Source organism: Aulostomus chinensis, chromosome 13 (genome assembly GCF_037954235.1).
Source record: "Aulostomus chinensis isolate RoL2024-O1b breed Wild chromosome 13, RoL_Achi_v1.0, whole genome shotgun sequence".
NCBI classification, from domain to species: Eukaryota; Metazoa; Chordata; class Actinopteri; order Syngnathiformes; family Aulostomidae; genus Aulostomus; species Aulostomus chinensis.
The window spans coordinates 12,479,731-12,497,589 of NC_141332.1; the positions used below are offsets into that span (position 1 = coordinate 12,479,731).

Consider the following 17,859-nt stretch of genomic DNA (forward strand, 5'->3'; position numbering starts at 1 on the left):
GTGGCCCAGGGGGCTTGATTATCCTACTCGCACATAGTAAAAGGGCAGCAGCACATTACCTACTGTCCGGGAGAAAGAGTCAAGCTGCACACATCAGTGAGTACATGATACACAAAATCCTGTGATTTATTTAGATGAACACTCCTCTATGGAACCTGGAATCCTACTCTTGCTTTGGCTTTGGCAATTTAAAACCTGTTCCTTTAACCTGTTCTCGTGCCAAATTTGATCTTTATCTACCGTAGCTAGCCAGTAACCACACTGTCTCTTCTCTCTGGCATTTTTGTATTTGCTTCTCTGCAGCCTCTTTGAAAACAAGCCCAAAGTTAAAAATAGATGTAAGATGCATTTTATGGAGAGGATAGAAAGTCACTTGAACCCTGTTCAAAAAACAATTTCGAGTTAAACACAGCAGGGCGGATATTATGATGAAGATCAGTTAAAGCCGAATGTGCTTCGCAACAATCCGTTGAGCTAATAATGTTGTTACTCACTCTCATGGGATTAGATTGAGAGGGTTTTCCTGATAAATCCCCGCTGAAAATTCCAGCCGTGTATGACTCTGCTTCAAATATGCAATGAAGTTTCTAAGTTGTGGTGATTTTTTTTTATTGTTATTAAATGTACTCTTGATTTGTGCACTTTATTCTGTATACTGTTTCTTTTATTGTACCTTGTTTTGTTCAGTAATAAGAAATGTCCTTTAAAATTGTTCCGGTGGGAATATTTAATGTTTAAATGAACAATGCTGTCATTGAAATACTATTTCAATGGAATCAGCCCACATTTCACCAGCTCTCTGTATTGCCAAACCTGCTATTTTGAATTTCCCTGTGCCTCTCTATGTCTCTCCCTGCTTCAACAACAGGGGCCCATGCAAAAAAACAGGGCGAGGATTTATCGGATAACGACGGTGATGAAGATGAAGGTATTTCATGGTGAACCAAGATGCTGCATGATTCTTTTAAAAATGTCTGATCCATCCATCCTTTTTATTTTGTGTGTGTGTGTGTGTGTGTGTGTGTGTGTGTGTGTGTGTGTGTGTGTGTGTGTGTGTGTGTGTGTTTTTATTCTTACGTCAATCATAAAGCGCCTGTGTCTGTAGAGCGGCGTTTTCCTTGGGAAGTCGAAAATGTCAGAGTGTGAGTGTTTGAGTGAGAGTGAGGTGTTTTCTAAGCATCTAAATTCAACCAACGAGTAGAACGTTTGACTTCAGAGTCCAATGGAATCAAGTAGCGGTCTAGATAACCATTTTAATATCTCACATAGCGACAACTATTATTACGAGGGCAGAGGCGGCGGTGAGAGGCCGCTCGGAAGGTGTGGCCAGCAGCTGTATTTGTGGTGATAATGGCAGAGAGAGAGCGAAGCAGCAGTGTAATATCAGACTGTTCACCAGGTCTGCCAGCAGATTTAGATGAGGAGCGGCGGTTCAGGAGTACTGCTGGAGAGGATTAGAGGCGAGAGGTGTTGAAAATGGGAAGTTGCTGCTCAGCAATCGCATTGTTCACTTTCCATATTTATCTTGGGATATTCCTGGCTCAGGGTGGATCGCTGCCGAGATTAGAGTGAGAGACGATTCTTGTGCTGCAACAGAAACGGCTTAAGTCTCTGAATCTAAATCAAACCCTTGATGTCACCCCACCCTTGGCTTCATTCACCACTTTAGGGCAGGTGATGCAAACATGATCTCAGGTATCAAGGTAAAGCTGTTATTTACACTTTTATGGACAGATTAGATGCTTGCGCATTTAGTGAACATAATTAAACCTCACGTGGAGGGAGGTTGCACACTGGAGGAACGTCACATGTGTTTGGATGATGCCTTTGCTGTGGATCTTGAGTCGGACTTGAAAGGCAGCCTGAACCAAGGCGGCTGACCTGGGATCCTTCCAGATGTTGAAGTGTGTATAGTAAAGCTCCTCTTCTCTCAAAAAGTACCCTCGTGCAGGACTTGATCACAGAGCAGGAAGCGTTGCCATGGCACCGCTTTAACACACAGGTGTTTCCTCATTCAAGCCCTGGGCGAGCTGTTGCAACTGGAGCCAAATCGCCTTCAGTGTGCGGCTTTGCTTATTGTATACATACACACATGTGGACGTTTGTCTCCCTTCACGCTATCCCACATGCATGTAGCCGTAAGTCCGTTCAAAATTGCTGACAAGTGCCGATCCCTTTGTCTGGCAAGTCTTAACATGCGTGCACAGTGGCTTGGTTTCCAAGCTGTTGTGCAAGACCAGCCTGACTGAAAATGTGACAAGTCTATTCTTTACAGAGCGCAACTAATGCTATTTACAGAGCATCACCGCAAAGGCACAATATGGTCCCTGCAGAATGTCTGCCACAGCACTGTAACTAATGCCTGTGTGACAGCATTGGCCATCAATCCCTAAACATGATCCAGAAGATTTTCATTGTTCTTGTGATTGTGTCGGGGTTTTTTTGATGTGTCACAGCCTGAGATATGAAACTGGTGTTCAGGGACTCCCCTCTGTTCCTCTGTAATTCCCCCCCAAAGAGAAATGCTACCTCTCTGAAAAAGGCACTATTCACTGAAGGATGGTTGAGTACACAGCACAAACCACAAAGTCCTTGTAAGCTGTCTTACAAACTACCGCTCTCACATGTGTCTGCGCTATTATTGTGGGTAATGGCAGTCTCCTTGTCTATAGTAAATGCACCACAAAAGTTCCCAATGAAAATCACAAAATTTGCATTCAACTAAAAGGACGAGTAGAATCAGAACTCCCACTCGTTGCTGATGCTCCTCTCATCCGCATATTCATTCCGGTGAGAGCTGCTGTCTTGTCTGGTTTCTCACCCCCTCCATCTCTCAGTCTGTTCATCCCAGCATTACTATGCTGTCTCAGTTGGCAGTCAGTCTATACTGGGCTAATTCCCTCCCTCCCACTATATTTGAGCTGTCCTCCTCCATGTTATAACCCCCTAGTTATGCTCTTAAATTCTAATTCACACATGTTTTATTGGAACAATAAAGTGTTCCTCATACTGGCAGGAAAATGTAAATAACACATATAATTGAATAGTAGTACATTTACAGTAGATATATTATGGAAGGGCTAATGAAACATTGAGCTATGAAGGCTATAGATAAGCAAAATAAAATATGTAGTGACCTTTTAGCATGTATCTTCCTGTCCCTGCAGGCTCTGCTTCTGCCTGTTCCCGTGTCTTTTCCTCCATCCCAGTGTCCATCCGCCTGTTTGTCAGAGTCAGCCCCCTGGCACCCCCCGAAGTCCATTCAAATTCCGTGCAACACTCCCTCCAGCAACATGAGTGTGTGGGCCAAGTTGCTGTGATTTACACCGTCCCACAATCAGGACTCAATTTTACAGAGGTTGTTATTGCGGTGTAAAAGGGAGTGCAGGCTTTCAATCACCTACCTGCTGTTGTTAGATAAAGGTGGGCATGTAAATAGAGGAAGTGTGGCTGTGTAGGAGCTAAATCTCCCAGGTGAAACATGGCAGTGGTGCCTAGTTACTGTGCCCAGTGTGAGGCAGAGTGATGCAGCCCCCCCACACACACTCCACCTCCAGAGTGTCTTGCACCATTGCTACCTCAGCCCTCTCCCACTGATGAAAAATAGATGTGTGTGTGTGTATGTGTGTGTGTGTGTGTGTGTGTCTGTCAGTTGGCACTTTGAGACTCTACCTCTAATCAGGAGGGATGCCTCCTGTGACTGTGTGCACGTACACATGCAAGCAGGCAGGCATGTGTGTACACCTATTAAATAAGTGAAGCGTGCACGCACTATAAACAATGATTGCTTCCAAGATCAAGCACTGAGGAAGACTACACCCACCCCCACAGAAGCTCCCTGTCATTGCTTTGCCAGGGAGCAGAGCTGAGCTCCACCTGCCTGGGTATTACCATTAATTCCATTGCACAGGCCTGACTGGATCCCCATCCAGCAAAGCCCTCAGCTCAGCTCAGGCAGCCTGGAGAGTGGGGAACCGGCTGTGGGGGCAGTATACACACACACACACACACACACACACACACACACACACACACACACACACACACACACGAACCGTTCTCTCAATTCTGCCACTACCCTATTCTCTCTGATGTGGCTGGGATGAGGAATCCTGTCCCTTGAAGCCCATTTATGTAGAGATATTTGGAAAAACTAAAATAAAGCGTAGCTGCTAATGGCTGATCCACATGGGCATCATTTGAGCCATTTCAAAGAAGGCGAGAGGCAGTCTGTTACTGTCATCTTTTTTATGTTTACTCTTGAGTGGCACAAAATAATTGGTAAGGAAAAACATGAGAAATTGTGAGTGAGGAAAAGGAGCATAAATGAGTGCACTAAGGCGCTTTTCTTATGCAAGGCCCATCTTTGTGTTATTTTGGTTCATGCTCTTGTATTGCTGTCGTGAACCCTTCAGTGAGTTTTTACAGTATAACAGCAGCTTTTGTGGCTCGCACTAAGGACAGCAGGCTTCCCTGAAAGCCTAAAGGGTTAGTCCTCCTTTATTCTGGGAGCAAACAGCTGTCGGTGAGTCTTAGGGATGACGGCACCTCTGCAGCTTCCTGCTCTCATCTAGATCCAGGCTAGCTGTAGGGCGCTTTTACTAATAGCCTCTCAGGCTTCTCATGCCGTCTTTCCTTTTATTTCACTCGGCTCGTATCCATCAGCACATGGCTTTCCTCCTCCATCTTCTTACATTTACATGCTGCTCTCTGTCTGCCCTGTTGCACCAAACGTCAACCACGCGGGGGTCACCTTCACACAAAGGTCATCCCTCCCATTTCATCTCTTCTCGCAGACGTCGGTGTCTACTGTGGATGCGCACTTTCACACACATCTCTTTTTCATGTGCTCCATGCCAAGATGTTCCATACACATCCGACATACCTGAGTTGCTCTTAGAAATGTCAAGTGGTATAGAGAACACATAGGTTTGAAAATGCTGCAACTCTAACGTCCTCTCTGTGCGGCCCATCACTCCGGATGGTGTGCAGGCTCTGCAAGTCAACTGGCTAGCAACAGCTTCTTTTTTTTTGTGGTCATGCTCCCACTGTTGAGTCAAAAATAGAAAATTTGTTACTATGTGTTCCTTCACTTCAGCCCTTTTCCCTCCAAGGCCTTGTCACACACAGAGCTAGTTCATTTGATTCTGCATAAAGGGAATATTAAGCAGATATTCAGTGACATTCAGTCTACTGTCAGGGACTCGTACAAGCTCACAAGCAGCTGTATAATTTGGTGTAATTACACTGCCTGTTTTGCAAGGAGCTTCTCAGATAAACCATATGCAGTTTTAAAATGTGAACATGGCCAGTAATGGACTTGTCATGAGTGAAGCGTGAAGCTTGGCCTGACAAGAGCATTACAGTAGGGTGCATGTCATGTCCTGCCACATCAGGACATTGTCACCCGTTCCCCCACCTCAGACCTCACTGATAGCCACTGACAGCCACCATGTTTCACCAAGTGTTGACACAGTGACTGCCACCGACACTTATCTCCGCTTGCCTTTGTTCTGCCCCACTCTGCAGTGTCAAGGCCGCTTCTGGGGAGCATAACGTCAGATATATGACTGACTGTTCTCAATGGGGTAGGAGGTTGAGGACAAAGGTACGGACTGGGCTACAGAGTGAGATAAAGGAGTAAGGAAAGTGTTTTACTCGCAGCAGTTAAGCTTGGTTCAGCTCAGCACTGAGTTACGCCTCCCACTGACACTCCAATCAGCTCGACACTACTCTGATGCACCTATGAAAGGTTGTGCTCCTTTGGTGAGGCTAAAATTCTTGCACTTGTTCTTTTTTCCTGGTTATATTTGACATAGAGTCACAGGTTAGTCTCTTAACATTTCGCTTATACGTAAAGCATAAGGAATCATTTCCTAGGTTGTGTTGCTATATGTGGGTGGGAGCAACTCCAGAGTTGAAAAAAAAACAAAACTCAATTGCCGAACCAGTGGGAAGTCTTTAAGGCGGCCTTAATTTGTTTCGCTGATGTTTGCAGCAAATGTGTTTGGCGGGTATACATAGACACAATCTTATATTTAAATATTCTTACAGCAGAGGAATTTAGAACTTTGTTTCATACATCGATATCTTTTGACTGCCAAATATTATGAAACAAGTTCGTCTAAAAATACGTGGATTTGTACTGCAACGTTTTTAGACACAGTCTTTAAGAGATCTGTTCTCTCTGTGCTACAGAGGGATTTGTCTGCGGTTTGTTTCAATGTTGATAACAACTGGGGTGAGCATCATTTCCCGTAGAATGTGTCATCATGTCAGGGGCGTGGGTTTGTTTGAAGCCTTCCAGACACATCCCCAATGATCTCTAATGTCTGGTAGGCCCATCACGAGACTATTGTTTTATGTGCAGCAAATTGCAACCTTAACCTGTTTATTCATTGATAATGTCCAGTTTATTGTGGTCTACTATGTGACTGTTGGAATAATGTGGTGTGAGTGTGTGACTGTACACTCTACGCTGCATGATCTTGTCTTGCTGAGAGAAATATGTGAGAAAATGTGTTATTCAAATTACATTTCTGTTCCGCTCACTCTACATTGCACACCAGCTGTCAGCTAAATTTCTGTCATGCACATTTTTTTTGTGTGTCGTCGTTGTTGTTGTTGTTGTTGTTCATCTCCAGATCATGAATTTGTGTTTAACGTGCATGGATTTTTGTTCCAAATATACTGCTTTCTGCATTAATGAACGTATCTCTGTTTCTTTTCTAGCGTATATGCTACATGTTGGACTCTTTGATGCTATGCGTGTTGATTTTACTATTGAAGAGTGAAACATTATATATCAATGTGTGTGCCTTGACAAATGTAGCCAAATTTGGCTGCTAATACCAATCTGATTGGTTAAGAAGAACTGCTTTCATCATAACGCCACGCTGCAGCCCAGATGTGAATGGATCCCAAAAAAACAAAAAACAACTCATTCTTTATGATGGTAGAAGTCGCCCAGTTGCGGGTTTGTCGCATGTAAATTATCCTCTGACCCAAATCAGCATCAGGTAGTAGCAACTACCACATCTGCGTGACTCCTACCACATCAGATCATTAAATAGCTCAGAAAAAGTGGAGCTTTAATGTTTTATATCGCACTCCCAAAGGGACTGAACTGTTGTCATGGAGACATGATGTGAATCAACAAAAGAGGTGACTGATAACATTGACATGACTAATCTCTTTTTCTTATTTCTGCCCTCCCTGTTTCTTCTTCCTCTTTCGCCATTCTCGATGTATTTGTGGCCCATTTGTTTAAGTAGCTTGTGCAGGATATCGTTTATTACCGTTTTCCCTCCCCCTTACTCCCCCTCCCCCCATTTCCCCCTCTGACTGTTACCTCCCATGCTTTCTCACCCCATGCATCCCCTACTCCTCCTCTTGTCTCAGATAAGTGTGTGCATAGAGAAGTATCAGCTATGAATCACATTTCACTGTGTAGCCTTCTCAGATACCAGCAAGATAAAGAACGCCATAAATAAGGTCACATTATATACAAGTTATTGCTTTGATTTTAAACGTAATGGGGCCATGAATAACCGGAGGAATAATGAAACTGATTCAAGGCTGAGCTCAGCTATAGTTGCAGGAGAACCGTGTCCCTACAAAATGCATTTTAGTAGTTGTCCTCAGTGTTGGGTATGCTAATGCAATGGGGTGCATAACACTGAGTAGTGCCTGCAGATGGATGCAGATTAGGCAGTGCAGGATGTGGTCTGCGATTAGCTGTTCTTGAGGATTTTAAATTTTACCTCTCAGTCACCATAGCAACCAGAATACAATAGCACCCTTTTAAATCCTCGCTTTCTTACTTTTGATTTTATACTGCCATATTTTTTTCTCTCTATTTCTACCTTTTTATTCTCTCTCCCTTTCTATTCTCTCCTGTGTTTTCCTTCTCTGCATCCTTCCGGTCTCTCTTTGTGTCTCTCTCTTTTACTGTCTTCCTCACTCTTTTGCCCTCCCACCCGTTCTCATTCTCACCACTCTCAGAGCTCGGGAGGAAAAAAGAGAGAGAGAGAGAAGCAGGGAGTTGGACAGAGATGGGAGAAAGGCGGGGGAAAAACAGGGAGAGACAGGGGAGAGTCTGTGAGTGAAAGCGATACAAAGTGAGGGAGGGGAAGGCGAGAAGCTACACAGAAAAGCGAAGGGGTAGGAGAGGGGGTGTGGGGGGGAGTAGGAGTGAAAATGAGAGAGAGTTTCTTGTCTTGTCTCTCAGCTCGAGCTAGCCAGTCAGTAATTCAGTCTATTCCTCAGACAGAGGCTTTTTTCTTCCCTCTACCTTTGGATGTGCTTTATCTGGCTGGAGTGTTGCTCCAGCTGGGTATCAAGCCCTGCTCGGGGAATAAAATAAACAACATTTGACCAAAAAAAAAAAAAAAAACCCACCAAAAAAAGAAGCACAAATTTAACAGCATGAAATGCAGAGCAACTCTCATTGCAAATAAATTGTTGCACTGAGGTAGGTCTGTGTTAAAAGGAGGTGCACGGTAGCGTTGTGCAATTAGCCGGTGCATTTTCCATATCACTGTCAAACCAAATTAGCCTTCTCCCTGGTTAGGAGATGTGTCAGAGTAGCTCTCTATTCTCCCTAATGGCTTCCTGTGCATCTATATTGGGACCTGTCTGTTTCTTGGAAGGCAACACATAACCAAATACACCCCTAATAGTTTATATGAGGCAAAATGACATGTCGGTTTCAGTTGAGATGGCCAATCACTGTAATAGAGTTGAAGTCGACATAATGAGTGGACATAATTTGTTTCCCACGTAGCAGATATGATAGAATACTGCTTCCATTAGGCCAACAGGCTGTATCCTTACAGCTGGTATCTGGGAGGTGACAGTCAGCTTGTCTGTTTGTTGGCCACTAGTGTTGTGTCTGAATCTGAGCTGACCCATGATCGGAGTGGGTGGACGACAATGTGAATGTGTTAATGATGGCCGCTCTTGCAGACATACGAGACACTGGGGCCAAGCCTGTGATGGTCTACATCCACGGAGGATCCTACATGGAGGGGACAGGCAACATGATCGATGGGAGCGTCCTGGCTAGCTACGGAAATGTCATCGTGATCACTCTCAACTACCGCGTTGGAGTCCTCGGTAAGCATCCTTTTTTTCTTGTCTCCCTCCTCCTTCATTTCCTCCTTCAAGGACATTTTTTTCTAGAGCATATTTGTAGGGCAGCAAGGTGTAATGAGCGCTCCTGATTGCCACATACACTTCAAATAAAGCCAAGGGGAAAAAACAACACTATAGATACATGAGCTGCATCTCTTGTTGATGGCGGAGTTGTGTATTAAAATCACAGTAATTGAGTGAGCTGAATGTGGGTTTGTTGTTGTGACTGGGTTTAGAATAAATTTAAAAAAAATTGTAATGTTGAAAAAATGATGAGATGGGCGTGATGTTGGAGAGAGAGAGACGAGGAGAGGAGTGTGCTGGAGAGAACGAGAGGGGTTCTTACTTTGAGTTGCGGTTGGTTGCAGATTGACTCACACAGCTGAATCCTCTTTTAGATGTGTGTGTGTATGTGTGTCTGTGTGTGTGTGTGTGTGTGTGTGTGTGTGTGTGTGTCTGTGTGTGTAGTGCGTGTATGAGAGAGAGAGAGAGAGGGAGAAGGGGGTGGAAAGAGAGAAAGAGTGAGCAAAGGAGGAGAGAGAGCTCCATGGAAACAGCTGCAGCGACACAAAATGGAGTTTGTTAGCACACTACCCAAGCTTTGTACCTCTTCCATCCATCTCTCTGACACAACTGATTTCCTTCCACTATTTTTTTACATTTAGAGTGGTTGTGTGATGAGTACAAACACTTTGAATATAAAACGAAATGAAGCTCTTTTTTCGTAGAAGCATTGGCTGCTCTTAATATAAAGGAAACGGCTTGCGTTATTATTACCTCTGCCAAGGAGGTTGTGTGTTTTTCTCTGCTTTTGTTTGTCTGTCTGTCAGAAGGATTACACAAAACTAGCAGGCGGATTTGTCTGTGAGGATTCTTGGTCATCCAGGTCATCCAAATACATGACAGCAACTGCGCTTGTTTGAGTTTGTCCTTATGTACTCCTGCACCAGTCACTCAGGTCAGCGTATATCTGAGTACAACTGAACTTGTTTGACTCAAACTACAGCACCAAACTTGTAGGTGAGGTGAAAAACCTGCATGGATCTTATGAAATGATAATAAGCTTTATACATGCGGCGCTTTTTAAAACACACAGTCTCAAAGGGCTGCACATCAAGCAAAAACATACAGATAGAAGTATACACACACACACACGCACGCACACACAGGCGCACACACAGGGATGAAAGAAACTGAGCAATACAGCAAAAGAAAGACACAACTAAAAGCAAGAGAGGAGGAAACTGAATTTATAAAAAGGCTAACCTATGGAAACGAGTTTTCAGCAGTCTTTTAAAACAAACCACAGATTCAGCAGATCTAATGGAATGGCGAAGACTGTTCCAAAGTTTAGGAGCAACAGTAATCTGGTTTAAGACAAGAATGGTTTTGGTGGGGGGAGATAAAAGACCTCAATCAGATCACTCTAGAGGTCGACAAGCAGAATTGGAGCTCAGTTATTTTGTTTTATAAGTGAGGGGCTTGTGTGGGATGAGAAATCAGTCCGATTTTTTTTTCTTTTTTACTGGGAGCCGTTGATGGAGGAACAAATTGGTGTGATGTTGAACCAACTGAAGAGGAGCTAGAGAGGACGGAGCGATGCCAGTCAATAAGGAGTTACTTTAGTTTGGTTGGAGAAGTTTTTGGCTGATGGGATAAGTTTGATTGTTGCGCTGTTTCAACTGAAAGAAAGAAGACGACTAACAGTAATATGAGTTTCTAAAGTGATCAAACAAAGAAACATGAAGAATCTCAGAGGCGAGGGATACAAATACAGTGAATAACTTGGTCCAGCTCTAAACATTCTCACATTAATCTGGTTTTAAATAAGCGTTTCTTTTCAAAAACACAACATATTCGATATCTTTATGTTTAGAAAGTTCAACCTCTGCATGAAAACAAACTTGTGTACCATTGGCTCAATAACTGTTGCATTAACATTGGCATAAGAGTCCCAAAATCCAATAGCAATACTTCTACAGTGCATTAGCTTCCATTATCTCACAACAACCACCAAACTGAACAGGGCCAAAGTGGCTTAGTCCTTGTGTGGGTTAAAATTTAGCAAATTTTTTTTTTTTAAAGATGTCAGTTGGAAGATAACTAATATTGCTTTTGAGCTATGAGCTATGAGCATCTGAAGTATTTGAAGGGCTTGATGGGAAAAGAACACACACTCTCTGTCACTCTCTCTCTCTCTCTCTGTTACTTTTTTTTCTGAAAAGAGTTAATATGCTTCATAGGAAATGGCAACACCTCGTCTTTTAACTCACATTATGTAAAAACGAAAAGGACTTCCACTGCAAGAAGGGCATACATTGATGTTATTCTGAGCTGTGGGCGGGTAAAGTTTGAATGAGAGGGCAGAAAGCTGTTGAAAGATGTAAATGAGTATAACACAAATTGGTTCAAGAAAATATGACAAGGACAGAGGTTTAAATGAAGCGGTCAGCGTCATAAGGAATGTCAGCAGTGCACTGGTGTGTGACCTCTGGTAGAAAGAGGAGGGCACACGTTAGCACACGGACCAATTTTAGTAGTACGAGCTCAGTCCTTCAAGACTCGACAGGTAAATGTACATAGTCCTGGAGCAATAAAGTAATATTAAATCAGTGATTTGATTTAAAACTCCTCCATAATGTGAAAAGAACTTTGATCTCGATTTAACGCATGAGGAAATAAAGCAGCGTGTCCGGCCCTTTAGAGGTGACAAAAAGTATTGACATACAAACTCATAATATTTGAATAAAAATAGAGAACTGTAATAAAAAATGTATTTTGCTGATTGTTTGAAAAATTTGGTTAAAATGTGATAAATTTGGATGGAGTATTGCTGAGTACTCCAGCAGGAATTTGATTATTGTGGAATTGATTCAAATCAAGCTACAGTGATGGATTGATTTCTAACTTTCGGATGGCAACTTCCTTCCCTCTGATCAAATCTTTTTTATTTCTCTTTTACAAAATGAGTTGCTGATTAGTTTTGTTTTTTTTTTTTACTATTTGAGGCCTCTTAAATGTACTCAAAAGGCTTCTTACAGTGTAATGACACAACAACAAGGTGTCACAACCAGACATGATGAAGGGTCTGGGCCCTCTGGGCTCCATCACTTCATCTCCATCAACATCATTTTTTTTTTTTAAAGCACCGGCTCATTTTTGACAGTGAGAGAAAAAAATTGTGAATATTTCCAGAAAATGTATTTATAGCTTCCTGCTTTAAGGATAGGTTTGCCTGGCCTTACTGCTCCGAGGGCTCCACATGTCAAGAGCAGGAGGGTGACTGAGGAGGAGAGCTGCTTTACCCTCCAGGACTTTAAGATGACGACTGGGGTTGAATCATAGAGACACAACTACATTCATCCTGAGACTCTCCTTTTGATGGAGATGAGAGCGCTACGGCCTATCGATTTTGTCATCAGGATTGCTCGCCTTGAATGCACTGTGTTTTCCTCTGTCACTTTCGTGGAGTATCATCCTGAGCGTTGTAATCAGCCTCCGGGGTGGTACGGTAGCGCTGTAGAGTCCTGGCTGCCGCCGCCTCCTGCTCCTGCCGCTGGTGTAAAAACCCCAGCACGTAAGCTTAATACAGATTCATGATCATATTTCTTTCATGGCACTTCAATTATGAGTCAGATGTTTCTTCTCTGGCTGCCACATTTCGCTAAATGTCATTCTACATGCATGCACACACACCCTCAAAACAACAGCATGCACACAGGAGTATTCACACATGCAAACACACAGGCACAGATAATGACACACAAAACCAACCCATGCAAACAGATGTGCACAAACATCTCAAAACACACACACTCACACACACGCACGCACACACACTTCACAAAGCAGCTATCTTGGTGAGCTCCCAGCAGCCATTCAGAGAAATGAGCAGAGAAGAAGTGATGCATGTACTTGAGTGATAATGTCCGTTGCTGTAGCATGGTTTGATAATCTCCCCATGGTGCAGCCTTAACTGTTATTACATAAAACCAAGGCCAGTGAGAAATTAGACCATGATGGGCCAATTAACACTAAGCTGTCAGAGGATCTTCTGTCATGAAGTGTGAGTTGCAATTCTCACGACATGAGAAATCATAATTTTTTCTCTTCATGTTATATTTATTTGCATTTATTTATGAATATGGATGCCAGCAATAATCTAATCTAAATAGCATCAAGTGGAATAGATTAAGTGTTTGTATTGGATGTATTAGTTGCTCCACTCAGAGTTGAAAGCTGCACACACTCGCAGTGTAAGAGGAGGTCACGTGACAGTAAGCGGGCAAACACCGCGCGGCGTCGTAGAAGGTGCTGGAAAATAAGAGAAGCAGCATGGAGGGCGAGGCAGTTTCATGTAAATAAATAAATAAATAAGCAAAGATTATGGGGAAAAAAGCAAGCTCTTAATTAGGATGCTTAAAGGGATGAGGGAATAATGGAGGCAGAGAGAATTAGACAAGATAATGAGTTTAAAGTGAAAGCAGACAAGGCAACTCAGAACTATGTTTTCTGACACTAATATAGCTCTCCCACCGTCCCTGGGCAATCTGAATATGGCATTAATAATGCACTAAATACCTTTGGAATACACACAACAATCTGAATATTTAACCAATTTCACAGAAACAATAGGCAACAGAAGCACTCGCTAACAAATCTGTGCTGAAAGCCATTTTCATGTGGAGAGTGAAAAAAAAAAAAAACATTTTCCGCCAGCAAATTTTAACAAATCGGATGACACTGAACATTTATGAATGCCAGTGAATGTTTTATTCATGTTTCATTTATTTCATAATATTTTAACAGCTTTATATGACAAAAAATAAAAAAAAAATCTTGAGAGAGGCTGCTGAGCGTGTTGTGAAATGTAGGATTTCCAAATTTCCAGTGTAAAACCGAACTGAAAGGAGCAAATTGAAGTGGGGGAGGGGGATATTGTGGCGGGAGGAGGTAAAGCAGAGGGGAGTTGTACAAATTCTACCCCGAGACGATGATGTGCCACGTTGCCGCCGCTCCTGTTCCAATTAAAGAGTCCACCAAGTTACTACTGCCGTTCTATCATCGCCCTGCAGCTTGTAATGGTAATTATTGCTTCAAAGGGTGGACCACTATTCTCCTGAGGCCCCATTTGGAAACTTTCATATCTCAACCTTTCACTGGTCAGATGAATGGGAATTCATTTCAGATTCAATATTTAATCACTTATTGACCCACCGCGGTGTGATTATCACTTGATGAGATCTTGAGTTTTACTTCATCTGGACTCTTGGCAGCGATCAGGTCAGACAAACCTGAAGAACAGAGTTTGTTTACCAAAGAGAAATAGTGTTTGGGTTTCTACTCATTGATCTGTGGGTGTGTGAGAGAGAGAGAGAGGAAAAGGGAGGAGTGTGTGTCCGTGTGTGTGTGTGTGTGTGTGTGTGTGTGTGTGTGTGTGTGTGTGTGTGTGTGTGTGTGTGTGTGTGTGTGTGGTCGGTGTACATTGTTCACATGCGTGTCTTGTTGCCACACCTCTCTAATGATGTGTAATGACTCCCAGTCAAAGGGGAGTATCTTGTATCACTGCTCTTTACAAATATAATTACTCACTGGTTCTCCAGAGCATGTCAATTTCCCAGTCCATGGTGGGGGTGGGTCTTAATTATGAGTTTCCAAATGCATTAAAAATTAACAAAGGCTGTTTCTCTTGCCAAAAGCCAAGGTGAGACTGCTCTGAGAGGAGGATGGTCAAGAACACTCTATACTGTCTGAGACTTCTCACCTGTGAAAAGGTTTTTGTGACCTTTGATGTCTATCTTCTTGATCGCTACGTTTTATGTTTGGATTATGGCCATTCAGGACCTTCACCTCAGACCAAACAAGTTATTCAAACCTTCAAAAGACTCCTGGCGCTGCAGGCAGTGCTCTCAGCACTGAAGCAACAGTGTGGGTGTTTTTGTAGTGATTTTTTGAACTGTGTGTGGTTTCCTCGCATATGTCCTTCTCTTCATCTAAAGATGGTGACTCTTCAGCCTCTGAGTGTGAGCAATATTGGAGAGCTAAAGCTGTTTTTTCACTGCATCAGCTGGACCGGTCTCAGCGCAGCTTTGTTGGTTTGCCATTATGGATAGTCTCACCTCCGCCGAGGTTCTAAGTGAGCTGAGCCAATATTACAAGGTGACATGAGAACATTGTGGACCACTAATAGTTGTGGTATTGTGACTAGAATTGACACAACGCACCCCTGGACTACTCTGCTTCTGCTAGAGTAGATTATACCCAAAAAAGAGGCAGCAACCAACCCAGATGTGGCTATGCTTACCCTTTAGAGCACGTTAGAGCTCCAGTGGAGACAGAGGCTGCTGCTGCTCTGGATGGAGGGAAGCTGTGGTCCATCTAAACAGGATCAGGATGGGTGACCCAGGTCTCAGCTGATACACCCATTTGGCACAGCTGCAGTAAAATCACCAGTTTTGTAAAGGGAGTCTGAATCAGATGAAATATTTGTGTGAAAGCCTGCAGGAGTGTTTGCTGGTCTACGGGATTCTCAGATGATTCTCTGTATGCAAACTTTTTGTATGAATAGAAACATCCCTCGGTGCAGAAAAGTAGCAGGTCTGAAATGCCATGATCAACAGACGATGATTTTAAAGTGATTAATAATTTTTCGACACGATTAGGACATTAAACAAATTGAGAAATAAAATTTATTGCCGTGTCTAAATGATTGGTAGTTTTTAGACGTTGTTGCTATGGCGACCAGCCACACTGCGGGAGTACTAAAAGTGCAGTGGTAATGGCAGCTAATTTGGCTTGAGCTGATAGCACATGTGTATTATATATCGAAGCGAAGTAAAATCTGGTCAACTGGACGTAAGTTTATCTTGAAGACGTTTCACCTCTCATCCGAGAGGCAGTTCTGAAGAACTGAAGAAGCCTCTCGGATGAGAGGTGAAACGTCTTCAAGATAAACTTACGTCCAGTTGACCAGATTTTACTTCGCTTCGATCTACGATGACCTGGATGAATGAGAACCTACACAGACACATGTGTATTCGTTTTTATCTTGTAGCATACAGTAGAAGCACAAGCACTGAGCTTTCCTCACTGAGTGATGCCTAGCGTGATCGTGGCCTCTTGACCCAGACGCTGCGCTCTGCATGTGGGTTAAAAGCATTAATATAAGATGTCGTCTGCTTGCTTCCTGTCTGGGGCCACAGGCGCTATAAAAGCTCATGGACAGCATCACCCCATTCACACACGTTTCAAGTGTCTCTGGTATCCTGATATGTAATATAATGCACTTTTGTTTATTACACTTTACTGCATAAATGGTTCATTGTTGGTGGGATCAACAATCTGATAACATGCAAATCAGGCTCAGGCCTTCTCCAACCCAGAGGATGAGAATAAGTCACAGAATGTGAGTTTGGTTGCTGCTAAAAATACCGGAATAAATGCATTTCAGTCATAAGACTCCAAAACAGCCTGATGTTGAACTAGCAACCTTCCCTAAAAGCATAGTTAAATGAACCACAGCTCAGTGCTGTGTGATGCTGTCACTTTAGGTGCCGTTATCTCAGTCAGGTCCTGCAGAGCACCACTGACGTCACACAAGATATTTCTACGTTTTTGAAGTGTTTATTTTAATGCTTATCTTTTAGAGGCACTTTACATAGTAGCTCGGTTGTAACTTGGTCATTTGCATATTAAAAGATGTAAAAACAAAAACTAATATGTAATGACCAGGTAATTACATGATAATACACTATCAACTCACATTCATGTAATGTGGAAATTAGTAATATGTTTTTGCTTGCTACTATTTTTCAGTGTGTTTCCCCATTGATATTATTTCATTTTGGCTGCTTATTACCGTACAGTGTCAATTTCAGTCAAATACTGCCTAGATATACCCATACTAGGCTCTTATCTGGTAATTACATGGTATTTTAAAATCTTTACCTGCATATTATCATGTTATTACAGAGCTGTGGTTTTTTTTGTTCATGTGGAGGATGTTTTCTCTCTGGGGGGCACCTAGATGATCACAAAAATACACAGCCAGTTACTACAAACTATAATAGAACCTGACAACCTCCTGTGTGGCGAGGGTGAATCGACTTAAAATAAACTCTTCCTATAACACAAACCTCCCTCCCAGTAAGTATCTCCAGCCTCAGTCATTTCGGTCTCATCTGATAGATGAGCCTGGCACCGAGCGGAGGAATTCTCTAACAGTAGGTGGAAGAAAAAGCCAAGGCAGAGTGAGTTCTCTTTGTCTTCTATTATCAGGAGGGGAGCTGAGATGGATATTTACTTGTTTTCATTGCCATTTGGATGAATTCATCCAAATTAAGCGGAGAACAAAAACATTTATTCATCCTATTAATGTCAGGAAGTGAGGGATTGAAGTAATGGTTTTCATGCTCCAGTCTGCAGCAGCTTGTTGACGCTGCTCTCCTACAAATCTCTGCCAGGAAATTAACTCTTAAGCCGCTTTTGCTAGACAGACTGCAAGAAACGTCTGGCTTTGGAAGACAGGGGGAAGAAAGGGCCTATTGTCTCTCCAGGCTCTTCAGTGTCCCCCTAGAAGACGTTTCCTTTCTAGCTTGAAGCAACTGAAGAGAACTGATTCAAATAGAAAAGGGTGAGGAATGCTCCAGCAGCACTGCGATGGAGCAGATGACGTTAACTAGCACAACACAGCAAAGCAGAGAATCTTTATCACTTAATATACAC

General features: G+C 42.8%; 1 protein-coding gene across 3 annotated transcripts in view; it reads left to right on the forward strand.

Moving 5' to 3' along the window:
* Window positions 1–17,859, forward strand: part of nlgn3a (neuroligin 3a) — a 132,326-nt gene that overhangs the window by 38,171 nt on the left and 76,296 nt on the right. For 2 of the 3 annotated variants that reach the window (XM_086221360.1, XM_086221361.1), the window contains one exon: window positions 8,968–9,117. In XM_086221360.1, the coding sequence (XP_086077486.1) occupies window positions 8,968–9,117 (150 nt within the window). Of the gene's footprint in view, window positions 1–868; window positions 929–8,967; window positions 9,118–17,859 lie in introns of all 3 variants that reach the window. The other variant, XM_086221359.1, reaches the window with a different exon arrangement.